Source organism: Oncorhynchus mykiss, chromosome 24 (assembly GCF_013265735.2).
Source record: "Oncorhynchus mykiss isolate Arlee chromosome 24, USDA_OmykA_1.1, whole genome shotgun sequence".
Taxonomy (NCBI): domain Eukaryota; kingdom Metazoa; phylum Chordata; class Actinopteri; order Salmoniformes; family Salmonidae; genus Oncorhynchus; species Oncorhynchus mykiss.
This window is the reverse complement of record NC_048588.1, coordinates 41,765,866-41,782,128: the sequence shown is the minus strand read 5'-3', so window position 1 is coordinate 41,782,128 and position 16,263 is coordinate 41,765,866. Positions and strand designations below refer to the sequence as shown.

The following is a 16,263-nucleotide window of genomic DNA, read 5'->3' as shown; positions in this document are numbered from 1 at the left end:
CGTCTCCTCTCCTCACCGCTATTACGTGTGTGTGTGTGTATAGAGGTTGTAATTTGTGCTCTAGGCTGAGTTGAGTGCTGTGGCACAGAGAGACTGTAATAACACGATTACACTAAAACAGAGCCTTAAAGCCCTCAACCACACACTTTACACTGGGCCCCAGTTATCCACCCTCTCTCTCTCTCTCTCTCTCTCTCTCTCTCTCTCTCTCTCTCTCTCTCTCTCTCTCTCTCTCTCTCTCTCTCTCTCTCTCTCTCTCTCTCTCTCTCTCTCTCTCTCTCTCTCTCTCTCTCTCTCTCTCTCTCTCTCTCTCTCTCTCTCTCTCTCTCTCTCTCTCTCTCTCTCTCTCTCTCTCTCTCTCTCTCTCTCTCTCTCTCTCTCTCTCTCTCTCTCTCTCTCTCTCTCTCAATTTCATTTCATTTCATTTCAAGGGCTTTATTGGCATGGGAAACATGTGTTAACATTGCCAAAGCAAGTGAGGTAGATAATATATAAAGTGAATATATAAAGTGAAATAAACAATAAAAATTAACAGTAAACATCACACATACAGAAGTTTTAAAACAATAAAGACATCACACATGTCATATTATATATATACAGTGTTTTAACAATGTACAAATGGTTAAAGGACACAATATAAAATAAATAAGCATAAATATGGGTTGTATTTATAATGGTGTTTGTTCTTCACTGGTTGCCCTTTTCTCGTGGCAACAGGTCACAAATCTTGCTACTGTGATGGCACACTGTTTAATTTCACCCAGTAGATATGGGAGTTTATCAAAACTGGGTGTGTTTTGGTATGTGTCTCTAATATGTTCATACATTTGGCAGGGGGTTAGGAAGTGCAGCTCAGTTTCCACCTCATTTTGTGGGCAGTGTGCACATAGCCTGTCTTCTCTTGAGAGCCAGGTCTGCCTACGGCTGCCTCTCTCAATAGCAAGGCTATGCTCACTGAGTCTGTATGTAGTCAAAGCTTTCCTTCATTTTGGGTCATTCACAATGGTCAGGTATTCTGGGAATCGCTTCCTTTTAGTTGGTTGTAGAATTTAACAGCTCTTTTCTGGATTTTGATAATTAGCGGGTATTGGCCTAATTCTGCTTTGCATGCATTATTTGGTGTTTTACGTTGTTCTGCAGTGGTGTTTGTCTCATTTTTGTGAAATCTTGGTTGGTGAGCGGACCCCGGACCTCACAAACATAAAGGGCAATGGGCTGGAGGTGGTATACAGAAGATAGGCCTATTTGGTAAAATACCAAGTCCATATTATGGCAAGAACAGCTCAAACAAGCAAAGAGAAATGACAGTCCATCATTACTTTAAGACATGAAGATCAGTCAATACGGAACATATTAAGAACTTTGAAAGTTTCTTCAAGTGACGTCGCAAAAACCATCAAAGTGCTGTGATGAAACTGGCTCTCATGAGGAAAAGTACAGGACAGGAAGACCCAGAGTTACCTCTGCTGCAGAGGATAAGTTCATTAGAGTTAACTGTCTCTCATGAGGACCGCTACAGGACAGGAAGACCCAGAGTTACCTCTGCTACAGAGGATACGTTCATTAGAGTTAACTGTCTCTCATGAGGACCGCCACAGGACAGGAAGACCCAGAGTTACCTCTGCTGCAGAGGATATGTTCATTAGAGTTAACTGTCTCTCATGAGGACCGCCACAGGACAGGAAGACCCAGAGTTACCTCTGCTGCAGAAGATACGTTCATTAGAGTTAACTGTCTCTCATGAGGACCGCCACAGGACAGGAAGACCCAGAGTTACCTCTGCTGCAGAGGATATGTTCTTTAGAGTTAACTGTCTCTCATGAGGACCGCCACAGGACAGGAAGACCCAGAGTTACCTCTGCTGCAGAGGATATGTTCATTAGAGTTAACTGTCTCTCATGAAGACCGCCACAGGACAGGAAGACCCAGAGTTACCTCTGCTTTTAGAGGATACGTTCATTAGAGTTAACTGTCTCTCATGAAGACCGCCACAGGACAGGAAGACCCAGAGTTACCTCTGCTGCAGAGGATAAGTTCATTAGAGTTAACTGTCTCTCATGAAGACCGCCACAGGACAGGAAGACCCAGAGTTACCTCTGCTGCAGAGGATATGTTCTTTAGAGTTAACTGTCTCTCACGAGGACCGCTACAGGACAGGAAGACCCAGAGTTACCTCTGCTGCAGAGGATATGTTCTTTAGAGTTAACTGTCTCTCACGAGGACCGCCACAGGACAGGAAGACCCAGAGTTACCTCTGCTGCAGAGGATATGTTCATTAGAGTTAACTGTCTCTCATGAGGACCGCCACAGGACAGGAAGACCCAGAGTTACCTCTGCTGCAGAGGATATGTTCATTAGAGTTAACTGTCTCTCATGAGGACCGCCACAGGAAAGGAAGACCCAGAGTTACCTCTGCTGCAGAGGATATGTTCATTAGAGTTAACTGTCTCTCATGAGGACCGCCACAGGAAAGGAAGACCCAGAGTTACCTCTGCTGCACAGGATGAGTTCATTAGAGTTACCAGCCTCAGAAATTGCAACCCAAATAAATGCTTCACAGAGTTCAAGTAACAGACACATCTCAACATCAACTGTTCGGAGGAGACTTCATGAATCAGGCCTTCATGGTCGAATATCTGCAAAGAAACCAATACTGAAGGACAACAATAAGAAGAAGAGACTTGCTTGGGCCAAGAAATAATGGACATTCATTGACATTAGAAATCTGTCCTTTGGTCTGATGAGTCCAAACTTGAGGATTTTGGTTCCAACCGCTGTGTCTCTATGAGCCACAGAGTAGGTGAACGGATGATCTCTGCATGTGTAGTTCCCACCATGAAGCATGGGGGAGGAGGTGTGATGGTGCGGTAGTGCTTTGCTGGTGACTCTGTCTGTGATTTATTTATAATTCAGGGCACACTTAACCAGCATGGCTACCACAGCATTCTACAGTTATACGCCATCCCATCTGGTTTGCGCTTATTTGGACTTTCATTTGTTTTTCAACAAGACAATGACCCAACACACCCCCAGGCTGTGTAAGGGCTATTTGACCAAGAAGGAGCGTGATGGAGTGCTGCATCAGATGACCTGGCCTCCACAATCTGGGGCTGTCGCTGTCGCAGGTCTGGAGACTGGCTAGGCCACTCCAGGACCTTGAGATGCTTCTTACAGAGCCACTCCTTAGTTGCCCTGGCTGTGTGTTTCGGGTCGTTGTCATGCTGGAAGACCCAACCACGACCCATCTTCAATGCTCTTACTTGGCCCCATCCATCCTCCCCTCAATACGGTGCAGTCGTCCTGTCCCCTTTGCAGAAAAGCATCCCCAAAGAATGATGTTTCCACCTCCATGCTTCACGGTTGGGATGGTGTTCTTGGGGTTGTACTCATCCTTCTTCTTCCTCCAAACACGGCAAGTGGAGTTTAGACCAAAAAGCTCTATTTTTGTCTCATCAGACCACATGACCTTCTACCATTCCTCCTCTGGATCATCCAGATGGTCATTGGCAAACTTTAGACGGGCCTGGACATGCGCTGGCTTGAGCAGGGGGACCTTGCGTGCGCTGCAGGATTTTAATCCATGACGGCGTAGTGTGTTACTAATGGTTTTCTTTGAGACTGTGGTCCCAGCTCTCTTCAGGTCATTTACCAGGTCCTGCCGTGTAGTTCTGGGCTGATCCCTCACCTTCCTCGTGATCATTGATGCCCCAGCCCCAGACCGAGGGTGATTGACCGTCATCTTGAACTTCTTCCATTTTCTAATAATTGCACCAACAGTTGTTGCCTTCTCACCAAGCTGCTTGCCTATTGTCCTTTAGCCCATCCCAGCCTTGTGCAGGTCTACAATTTTATCCCTGATGTCCTTACACAGCTGTCTGGTCTTGGCCATTGTGGAGAGGTTGGAGTCTGTTTGATTGAGTGTGTGGACAGGTGTCTTTTATACAGGTAACGAGTTCAAACAGGTGCAGTTAATATAGATAATGAGTGGAGAACAGGAGGACTTCTTAAAGAAAAACTAACAGGTCTGTGAGATCCGGAATTCTTACTGGTTGATAGGTGATCAAATACTTATGTCATGCAAATGAATTACTTAAAAATGATACAATGTGATTTTCTGGATTTTTGTTTTAGATTCCGTCTCTCACAGTTGAAGTGTACCTATGATAGAAATTACAGACCTCTACATGCTTTGTAAGTAGGAAAACCTGCAAAATCGGCAGTGTATCAAATACTTGTTCACCCCACTGTATATATATATGAATATTGTGGAACCGGGACCAAGCTTATGTTTCATTCATGGCAAGACGGCTGTGGTGTGCACCGAAGCAGGTCACCGAGGCAAACCACAGAGGCAGGCCACCAACTCAGGCCACCGAGACAGGCCACCGAGGCAGGCCACCAACTCAGGCCACCGAGGCAGGCCACCAACTCAGGCCACCGAGACAGGCCACCAACTCAGGCCACCGAGACAGGCCACAGAGACAGGCCACCGAGGCAGGCCACCAACTCAGGCCACCGAGGCAGGCCACCGAGGCAGGCCACCAACTCAGACCACCGAGGCAGGCCACCGAGGCAGGCCACCAACTCAGACCACCAAGGCAGGCCACCGAGGCCGTTTCAACAGCTTCCAGGAAGTCCTCCTCAACCCGTTTGTTCCCCTTTGATCTGTCGCTCACTCTAATTGGTGCTTTTGATGTTACACTCTCTCCGATTGGTTATCTTTGATGTTCCACCCTCTCTGATTGGTATCTTTGATTTTGCAGACTCGGAGCCAGCGAGTGTCATTCAGATGAGGAGGAGGAGACTCTGAGAGACCAGCAGAGTGTCCTGTCACTTCCCTGACCCATCACACTCTCAACATGGTAACACTCAGGAGACACTCTCAACATGGTAACACTCAGGAGACACTCTCAACATGGTAACACTCAGGAGACACTCTCAACATGGTAACACTCAGGAGACACTCTCAACATGGTAACCCTCAGGAGACACTCTCAACATGGTAACACTCAGGAGACTCTCTCAACATGGTAACCCTCAGGAGACACTCTCAACATGGTAACACTCAGGAGACACTCTCAACATGGTAACACTCAGGAGACACTCTCAACATGGTAACACTCAGGAGACACTCTAAACATGGTAACACTCAGGAGACACTCTCAACATGGTAAGAATCAGGAGACACTCTAAACGTGGTAACACTCAGGAGAGACTCTAAACATGGTAACACTCAGGAGACACTCTCAACATGGTAACACTCAGGAGACACTCTAAACATGGTAACCCTCAGGAGACACTCAACATGGTAACACTCAGGAGACACTCTCAACATGGTAACACTCAGGAGACACTCTAAACATGGTAACACTCAAGAGACACTCTAAACATGGTAACACTCAGGAGACACTCTAAACATGGTAACACTCAGGAGACACTCTCAACATGGTAACACTCAGGAGACACTCTAAACATGGTAACACTCAGGAGACACTCTCAACATGGTAACACTCAGGAGACACTCAACGTGATAACACTCAGGAGACACTATCAACATGGTAACACTCAGGAGACACTCTAAACATGGTAACACACTCATACACACACACACTCACAACACACTCAACATGGTAACACTCAGGAGACACTCTCAACATGGTAACACACTCATACACACACACACACACACACTCACGACACACTCAACATGGTAAAACACACACACAGGTCTACACTGCCTCTGGTTCTGGTTCTGGTACTGGTACTGGTTGAGCTGAACCCTCACCATGCAGGTCTACACTGCCTCTGGTACTGGTACTGGTACTTGTACTGGTTGAGCTGAACCCTCACCATGCAGGTCTATACTGCCTTTGGTACTAGTACTGGTACTGGTACTGGTTGAGCTGAACCCTCACCATGCAGGTCTACACTGCCTCTGGTACTGGTACTAGTACTGGTACTGGTACTGGTTGAGCTGAACCCTCACCATGCAGGTCTATACTGCCTCTGGTACTGGTACTGGTACTGGTACTGGTACTGGTTGAGCTGAACCCTCACCATGCAGGTCTACACTGCCTCTGGTACTGGTACTAGTACTGGTACTGGTACTGGTTGAGCTGAACCCTCACCATGCAGGTCTATACTGCCTCTGGTACTGGTACTGGTACTGGTACTGGTTGAGCTGAACCCTCACCATGCAGGTCTACACTGCCTCTGGTACTGGTACTGGTACTGGTACTGGTTGAGCTGAACCCTCACCATGCAGGTCTATACTGCCTCTGGTACTGGTACTAGTACTGGTACTGGTTGAGCTGAACCCTCACCATGCAGGTCTACACTGCCTCTGGTACTGGTACTGGTACTGGTACTGGTTGAGCTGAACCCTCACCATGCAGGTCTACACTGCCTCTGGTACTGGTACTGGTACTGGTACTGGTTGAGCTGAACCCTCACCATGCAGGTCTATACTGCCTTTGGTACTGGTACTGGTACTGGTACTGGTTGAGCTGAACCCTCACCATGCAGGTCTACACTGCCTCTGGTACTGGTACTAGTACTGGTACTGGTACTGGTTGAGCTGAACCCTCACCATGCAGGTCTACACTGCCTCTGGTACTGGTACTGGTACTGGTTGAGCTGAACCCTCACCATGCAGGTCTACACTGCCTCTGGTTCTGGTACTGGTACTGGTACTGGTTGAGCTGAACCCTCACCATGCAGGTCTACACTGCCTCTGGTACTGGTACTGGTACTGGTTGAGCTGAACCCTCACCATGCAGGTCTACACTGCCTCTGGTTCTGGTTCTGGTACTGGTACTGGTTGAGCTGAACCCTCACCATGCAGGTCTATACTGCCTCTGGTACTGGTACTAGTACTGGTACTGGTTGAGCTGAACCCTCACCATGCAGGTCTACACTGCCTCTGGTACTGGTACTAGTACTGGTACTGGTACTGGTTGAGCTGAACCCTCACCATGCAGGTCTACACTGCCTCTGGTACTGGTACTAGTACTGGTACTGGTACTGGTTGAGCTGAACCCTCACCATGCAGGTCTACACTGCCTCTGGTACTGGTACTGGTACTGGTTGAGCTGAACCCTCACCATGCAGGTCTACACTGCCTCTGGTTCTGGTTCTGGTACTGGTACTGGTTGAGCTGAACCCTCACCATGCAGGTCTACACTGCCTCTGGTACTGGTACTGGTACTGGTACTGGTTGAGCTGAACCCTCACCATGCAGGTCTACACTGCCTCTGGTACTGGTACTAGTACTGGTACTGGTTGAGCTGAACCCTCACCATGCAGGTCTACACTGCCTCTGGTACTGGTACTGGTACTGGTACTGGTTGAGCTGAACCCTCACCATGCAGGTCTATACTGCCTCTGGTACTGGTACTAGTACTGGTACTGGTTGAGCTGAACCCTCACCATGCAGGTCTACACTGCCTCTGGTACTGGTACTAGTACTGGTACTGGTTGAGCTGAACCCTCACCATGCAGGTCTACACTGCCTCTGGTTCTGGTACTGGTACTGGTACTGGTTGAGCTGAACCCTCACCATGCAGGTCTATACTGCCTCTGGTACTGGTACTGGTACTGGTTGAGCTGAACCCTCACCATGCAGGTCTACACTGCCTCTGGTACTGGTACTGGTACTGGTACTGGTTGAGCTGAACCCTCACCATGCAGGTCTATACTGCCTCTGGTACTGGTACTGGTACTGGTTGAGCTGAACCCTCACCATGCAGGTCTACACTGCCTCTGGTACTGGTACTAGTACTGGTACTGGTTGAGCTGAACCCTCACCATGCAGGTCTACACTGCCTCTGGTACTGGTACTAGTACTGGTACTGGTTGAGCTGAACCCTCACCATGCAGGTCTACACTGCTTCTCTACTGGACACCAACGCCATACTTTTATTTTACGGATCACAGAAGAATAACATAAAGACATGTGTTCCTGTAGTACCGTGGTGCTGTGTTCCTGTAGTACTGTGGTGCTGTGTTCCTGTAGTACCGTGGTGCTGCGTTCCTGTAGTACCGTGGTGCTGCGTTCCTGTAGTACTGTGGTGCTGCGTTCCTGTAGTACTGTGGTGCTGCGTTCCTGTAGTACCGTGGTGCTGCGTTCCTGTAGTACCGTGGTGCTGCGTTCCTGTAGTACCGTGGTGCTGCGTTCCTGTAGTACTGTGGTGCTGCGTTCCTGTAGTACCGTGGTGCTGCGTTCCTGTAGTACTGTGGTGCTGTGATACTCTGATACTGTGATACTGTGATGCTGTGATACTCTGATACTGTGATACTCTGATACTGTGATGCTCTGATGCTGTGTTGCTCTGATGCTGTGATACTGTGATGCTCTGATGCTGTGATACTGTGATACTGTGATGCTCTGATGCTGTGATGCTGTGATACTGTGATGCTCTGATGCTGTGATGCTGTGATATAACATTATATAACATATAACATGGTTCATCTGCCAGGTTCATTTCATCTGCCAGGTTCATTTCATCTGCCAGGTTCATTTCATCTGCCAGGTTCATTTCATCTGCCAGGTTCATTTCAGAAAGGTTGAATATTTGGTAATGTGCAGTGCTGTGGTATTGTAATAAACGTAGATTATTGGTTGATTGTAGGATCTATTCATTACATCTATGGAGGTCTATCCTGTGCCCACTTCTGACCCAACACACAGAGCACACCACAGCAGTGGTTCTACGCAACGCAAAACAACAGTCTAAGTTTCGTTCCCCCAGGCAGCCAGGCCAAACACAGCAGAGCATGTTCACCATACCAAAGCCCAGTCAGATAGAGAGTAATTGGGATCAGGGGGCCACCAGACAGGTGGAGAACAGAGGGAAGAGAGGAGAGAGGGAAGAGAGGAGAGAGAGGAGAGAGGGAAGAGAGGAGAGAGGGAAGAGAGGAGAGAGGGAAGAGAGGAGAGAGGGAAGAGAGGAGAGAGGGAAGAATGTAAAGGAATGGGGGAGAGGAAAGAGAAGAGTAGGGCAGAGTAATGGAAGGAGAAGAGTAGGGCAGAGTAATGGAAGGAGAAGAGTAGGGCAGAGTAATGGAAGGAGAAGAGTAGGGCAGAGTAATGGAAGGAGAAAGTCAAACTGGGAGAGAGGAACCTCTACTCTCTGTCCATCTACCTCTCTCTCTCTACCTCTCTCTCTCTCTACTCTCTGTCCCTCTCTCTCTACCTCTCTCTCTCTACTCTCTGTCCCTCTCTCTCTCTCTCTACTCTCTGTCCCTCTCTCTCTACCTCTCTCTCTCTACTCTGTCCCTCTATCTCTATACTCTCTGTCCCTACTCTCTGTCCCTCTCTCTCTCTCTCTCTACTCTCTGTCCCTCTCGCTCTCTACTCTCCGTCCCTCTCTCTCTCTCTACTCTCTGTCCCTCTCTCTCTCTCTCTGACCCTCTATCTCTCTCTCTACTCCTCTATCTTCCTCTCTCTACTCTCTGTCCCTCTCTCTCTACTCTCTCTACTCTCTGTCCCTCTACCTCTCTCTCTCTACTCTCTGTCCCTCTCTCTCTCTCTCTACCCTCTGTCCTTCTACCTCTCTCTCTCTACCCCTGTCCCTCTCTCTCTCTCTCTCTCTCTCTCTCTCTCTACCCCACTCTGTCCCTCTACCTCTCTCTCTATCCCTGTCCATCCCTCTCTCTCTCTCCACCCCACTCCATACTCTCTCTCTCTCTCCCTACCTCTATCCTTCCCTCTTCATCCCTCCCAACACATACACACATAGCCCTGGTGGCCTAGAGGAGCCACTGAGAACCTCTGACAAATCAATACATCACTGGCATTCATTCTGTCGGGGCTCAAAATGTTTAATGAGAAGCCCTACCCCCCTCTCTCCTGTGTGCATCGGCGCGGTCCGACTTAATGGTTAATGCTGCGGAGGTCTCCATGTGCAGCGGCAGGGGGGAGTGGGTTAGTAAGACTCACCTGGCCAGCTGGCCCATTAGGACAGGTAAAGCTTATTGTAAATGCCTGGCCTTGGAAGAGGAGAGACATCCGTCATGAAAGGGTGTGTGTGTGTGTGTGTGTGTGTACCGTGTGTGTGTGTGTTAAGAACCGCTTCACTGCAGGTTATCTAGTTCTAACCTGTTGGTCAGAATTTCAGTCTCAACCAGCTGCTTGTTTATTCGGTTAAGTTGCACCTGGACTGGATGTTACAGGAATTAAAATCCTATATGTTTTAATACCCAATTAAAATTAAACACTCTGTCAATTCCTAAGAATTGGTAAGACTCTTATTTGCATGAAATGGACAGAGACCAGTCTTTAAAATCTATCAGCAGCGTTTATTCTCCAGAGTACTGAACACGATACAGTTTACCACAGGTTATAAACTGCACTAGCGTTTATTCTCCAGAGTACTGAACATGATACAGTTTACCACAGGTTATAAACTGCACTAGCATTTATTCTGGGGAGTACTGAACACGATACAGTTTACCACAGGTTATAAACTGCACTAGCGTTTATTTGAGAGTACTGAGCATGAAACAGTTTACCACAGGTTATAAACTGCACTAGCGTTTATTCTCCAGAGTACTGAACATGATACAGTTTACCACAGGTTATAAACTGGGACTAGCGTTTATTCTCCAGATTACTGAACACGATACAGTTTACCACAGGTTATAAACTGGGACTAGCGTTTATTTGAGAGTACTGAACACGATACAGTTTACCACAGGTTATAAACTGCACTAGCGTTTATTCTGGAGATTACTGAACACGATACAGTTTACCACAGGTTATAAACTGCACTAGCGTTTATTCTGGAGATTACTGAACACGATACAGTTTACCACAGGTTATAAACTGCACTAGCATTTATTCTGGGGAGTACTGAACACGATACAGTTTACCACAGGTTATAAACTGCACTAGCGTTTATTTGAGAGTACTGAGCATGATACAGTTTACCACAGGTTATAAACTGCACTAGCGTTTATTCTGGAGATTACTGAACACGATACAGTTTACCACAGGTTATAAACTGCACTAGCGTTTATTCTCCAGAGTACTGAACACGATACAGTTTACCACAGGTTATAAACTGCACTAGCATTTATTCTGGGGAGTACTGAACACGATACAGTTTACCACAGGTTATAAACTGGGACTAGCGTTTATTCTCCAGATTACTGAACACGATACAGTTTACCACAGGTTATAAACTGCACTAGCATTTATTCTGGGGAGTACTGAACACGATACAGTTTACCACAGGTTATAAACTGGGACTAGCGTTTATTCTCCAGATTACTGAACACGATACAGTTTACCACAGGTTATAAACTGCACTAGCGTTTATTTGAGAGTACTGAACACGATACAGTTTACCACAGGTTATAAACTGCACTAGCGTTTATTTGAGAGTACTGAGCATGATACAGTTTACCACAGGTTATAAACTGCACTAGCGTTTATTCTGGAGATTACTGAACACGATACAGTTTACCACAGGTTATAAACTGCACTAGCATTTATTTTCGAGAGTACTGAGCATGATACAGTTTACCACAGGCTATAAACTGCACTAGCGTTTATTCTCCAGAGTACTGAACACGATACAGTTTACCACAGGTTATAAACTGGGACTAGCGTTTATTTGAGAGTACTGAACACGATACAGTTTACCACAGGTTATAAACTGCACTAGCGTTTATTCTCCAGAGTACTGAACACGATACAGTTTACCACAGGTTATAAACTGGGACTAGCGTTTATTTGAGAGTACTGACCATGATACAGTTTACCACAGGTTATAAACTGCACTAGCGTTTATTCTGGGGAGTACTGAACACGAAACAGTTTACCACAGGTTATAAACTGGGACTAGCGTTTATTTGAGAGTACTGAGCATGATACAGTTTACCACAGGTTATAAACTGCACTAGCATTTATTCTGGGGAGTACTGAACACGATACAGTTTACCACAGGTTATAAACTGGGACTAGCGTTTATTCTCCAGATTACTGAACACGATGCAGTTTACCACAGGTTATAAACTGCACTAGCGTTTATTTGAGAGTACTGAACACGATACAGTTTACCACAGGTTATAAACTGCACTAGCATTTATTCTCCAGAGTACTGAACATGATACAGTTTACCACAGGTTATAAACTGCACTAGCGTTTATTCTGGAGATTACTGAACACGATACAGTTTACCACAGGTTATAAACTGCACTAGCATTTATTTTCGAGAGTACTGAGCATGATACAGTTTACCACAGGTTATAAACTGCACTAGCGTTTATTCTGGGGAGTACTGAACATGAAACAGTTTACCACAGGTTATAAACTGGGACTAGCGTTTATTTGAGAGTACTGAGCATGATACAGTTTACCACAGGCTATAAACTGCACTAGCGTTTATTCTCCAGAGTACTGAACACGATACAGTTTACCACAGGTTATAAACTGGGACTAGCGTTTATTTGAGAGTACTGAGCATGATACAGTTTACCACAGGTTATAAACTGCACTAGCGTTTATTCTGGAGAGTACTGAACACGATACAGTTTACCACAGGTTATAAACTGCACTAGCGTTTATTCTGGAGAGTACTGAACACGATACAGTTTACCACAGGTTATAAACTGCACTAGCATTTATTCTGGGGAGTACTGAACACGAAACAGTTTACCACAGGTTATAAACTGAAAATGACGTAATTCGTTTTCGAACTGTCCCATCTCTTCTTGACACTGGTACAAAGGCTGTATAGTTCTCAAGCCTTTCCCACATCGTCTCTCCTAATATTAGATAATTTACGATCAGAGCCAAGGCCTGCCTGTGTAGATAAGCATTCTAGCCAGTCTGACAATATAGTTCATTCATTTCTACTCAGGAACAGTCAGTCATTGTTCTAATTCTTGATTATATTTACACACATTATATTCAGTACTAGGGTTAAAAGAAAATTCATACATATACAGTAACATAATAGTATTCTGATTAGTACATATACAGTAACATAATAGTATTCTGATTAGTACATATACAGTAACATAATAGTATTCTGATTAGTACATATACAGTAACATAATAGTATTCTGATTAGTACATATACAGTAACATAATAGTATTCTGATTAGTACATTGAGAGTAACATAATAGTATTCTGATTAGTACATATACAGTAACATAATAGTATTCTGATTAGTACATATACAGTAACATAATAGTATTCTGATTAGTACATATACAGTAACATAATAGTATTCTGATTAGTACATATACAGTAACATAATAGTATTCTGATTAGTACATATACAGTAACATAATAGTATTCTGATTGGTACATATACAGTAACATAATAGTATTCTGATTGGTACATATACAGTAACATAATAGTATTCTGATTAGTACATATACAGTAACATAATAGTATTCTGATTAGTACATATACAGTAACATAATAGTATTCTGATTAGTACATATACAGTAACATAATAGTATTCTGATTAGTACATATACAGTAACATAATAGTATTCTGATTAGTACATATACAGTAACATAATAGTATTCTGATTAGTACATATACAGTAACATAATAGTATTCTGATTAGTACATATACAGTAACATAATAGTATTCTGATTAGTCAGTCCTGATTGAAATGTATACATAATTTGTCATTATTGATAAAAATTCCCTTAACACTGGATCTACATGGAGATGGAGATGGGGGGGAGGAGAAGAGCAGAGGAGAGTGGGATGAGAAGGGGAGAAAGAGAGAGAGAGGGATGAGAAGGGGAGAAAGAGAGAGTGGGATGAGAAGGGGATAAAGAGAGAGATGGATGAGAAGGGGAGAAAGAGCGAGAGAGGGATGAGAAGGGGAGAAAGAGCGAGAGAGGGATGAGAAGGGGAGAAAGAGAGAGAGAGAGATGAGAAGGGGAGAAAGAGAGAGGGATGAGAAGGGGAGAAAGATAGAGAGAGGGATGAGAAGGGGAGAACGAGAGAAAGGGATGAGAAGGGGAGAAATAGAGAGAGAGGGATGAGAAGATGAGAAAAAGAGAGAGAGGGATGAGAAGGGGAGAAAGAGAGAGTGGGATGAGAAAGAGAGAGAGGGATGAGAAGGGGAGAAAGAGAGAGAGGGTTGAGAAGGGGAGAAAGAGAGAGAGGGATGAGAAGGGGAGAAATAGAGAGAGGGATGAGAAGGGGAGAAAGAGAGAGAGGGATGAGAAGGGGAGAAATAGAGAGAGGGATGAGAAGGGGAGAAAGAGAGAGGTATGGAGATGGAATGAGCTGTATTCTTCCAAAGTTAATAAATTGTTTTCAGGTTCTGTAGTAGATGAGCTGAGGAAAAAAAGACGGGGAGGTGGAGGAGAGAGGGAAGAGGAAGAGAGAGGGAAGAAGAGGAGAGAGGAAGAATAGAGGAGGAGAAAGGGAAGTTGAAGAGAGAGGGAAGAATAGAGGAGGAGAGAGGGAAGAAGAGGAGAGTGGGAAGAATAGAGGAGGAGATAGGGAAGAATAGAGGAGGAGAGAGGGAAGAATAGAGGAGGAGAGAGGAAGAATAGAGGAGGAGAGTGGGAAAAGGAGGAAAGAGGGAAAAGGAGGAAAGAGGGAAGAGGAGGAGAGAGGGAAGAATAGAGGAGGAGAGAGGGAAGAGGAGGAGAGAGGAAGAGGAGAGGAGGAGAGAGGGAAGAATAGAGGAGGAGAGAGGGAAGAGGAGGAGAGAAGGAAGAGGAGAGGAGGAGAGAAGGGAGAATAGAGGAGGAGAGAGGGAAGAATAGAGGAGGAGAGAGGCAATAATAGAGGAGGAGAGAGGGAATAATAGAGGAGGAGAGAGGGAAGAGGAAGAGAGAAGGAAGTGGAGAGGAGGAGAGAGGGAAGAGGATAAGAGGGGAGGAGGGCGGGGGAGAGGAGAGGATAAGAAGAGTGGTAGAGGAAGAGTGAGGTAGAGGGGAGGGGAGGTAGAGGAAGAGTGAGGGAGAGGGTAGGAGAGGTAGAGGAAGAGTGAGGTAGAGGCGAGGAGAGGTACAGGAGGAGAGGTAGAGGAGGAGAGAGGTAGAGGAGGAGTGAGGTAGGGCAGGAGTGAGATAGAGGAGGGGTGAGGTAGAGGAGGAGTGAGGTAGAGGAGAGTGGTGGAGGGGAGAGGTAGAGGAGGAGAGAGGTAGAGGAGGAGTGAGGTAGAGGAGGAGATAGGTAGGGGAGGAGAGGTAGAGGAGGAGAGAGGTAGAGGAGGAGTGAGGTAGAGGAGGAGGGAGGTAGAAGAGGAGGGAGGGAGAGGGGATGAGTCTTCAATAACACCAGTCCAGCAGACACTAATGACGAACACAGGAATATCAGCACATCTGTTTTTCTTATTCTCTCCTGTCTTCTGGCCTTAATGAGAAGCACCTGTTAGCACTCCTCGTTAAGCAGCTACCGTTCAGGCCCCATTAGACCTACATCACTCTACTGTTCATCTCTCCTTCCTCTGTGTATGAAGGTGTATGTGTTGTGTATTCAATGTGTGTGTGTGTGTCTTCCTCTCTCCTCTGTGCATTAGTCTGGTTGTCAGACAATGTTCTTCATTAGCTGGTCTGGTGATGATGATGATGATGAATGCTGCTTCAGATACAGAACACAACACTATGAGACTCTCTCATGAACCAACCCAGCCAGAAACACCTGGTGTTAGATAACAATCACATTCTCTGTCTCTGTTTCTCTCTGTCACAAACTCACTATCTCTCCCTTCCTACTCCCTAACTGACCCCCCCCCTCTCTGAGACTCACTATCTCTCCCTCTCCTACTCCCTAATTTATCCCCCTAATTTACCCCCCCCCCCCCCTCTGAGACTCACTATCTCTCCCTTGCTTACTCCATAATTTATCCCCCCCCTCTCTGAGACTAACTATCTCTCCCTCTCCTAATCCCTAATTTACCCCCCCCCCCCCCCCCCCCTCTTTGAGACTCACTATCTCTGTGGGCTGCAGGTAGCCTTGCTGGATCGAATCCCTGACCTGAACAAGGCAGTTAACCCACTGTTCCCCGGGCAGTTAACCCACTGTTCCCCGGGCAGTTAACCCACTGTACCCCGGGCAGTTAACCCACTGTTCCCCGGGCAGTTAACCCACTGTTCCCCGGGCAGTTAACCCACTGTTCCCCGGGCACTTAACCCACTGTTCCCCGGGCAGTTAACCCACTGTTCCCCGGGCAGTTAACCCACTAACCCACTGTTCCCCGGGCAGTTAACCCACTGTTCCCCGGGCGCTGGAGATGTGGATGTCGATTAAGGCAGAGGGGTTAAAT

General features: G+C 46.1%; 1 protein-coding gene across 2 annotated transcripts in view; it reads left to right on the top strand.

Annotated features, from left to right (window-relative positions):
- The window catches only part of zbbx (zinc finger, B-box domain containing), an 88,592-nt gene extending 83,419 nt beyond the window's left edge, over nt 1-5,173 (top strand). For both annotated transcript variants that reach the window (XM_036961523.1, XM_036961521.1), the window contains exon 20: nt 4,767-5,173. In XM_036961523.1, coding sequence (XP_036817418.1) covers nt 4,767-4,845 — 79 coding nt within the window. In that variant the 3' untranslated portion in view covers nt 4,846-5,173. The remainder of the gene's footprint in view (nt 1-4,766) is intronic.
- The last annotated feature ends 11,090 nt before the right edge of the window (nt 5,174-16,263 follow it).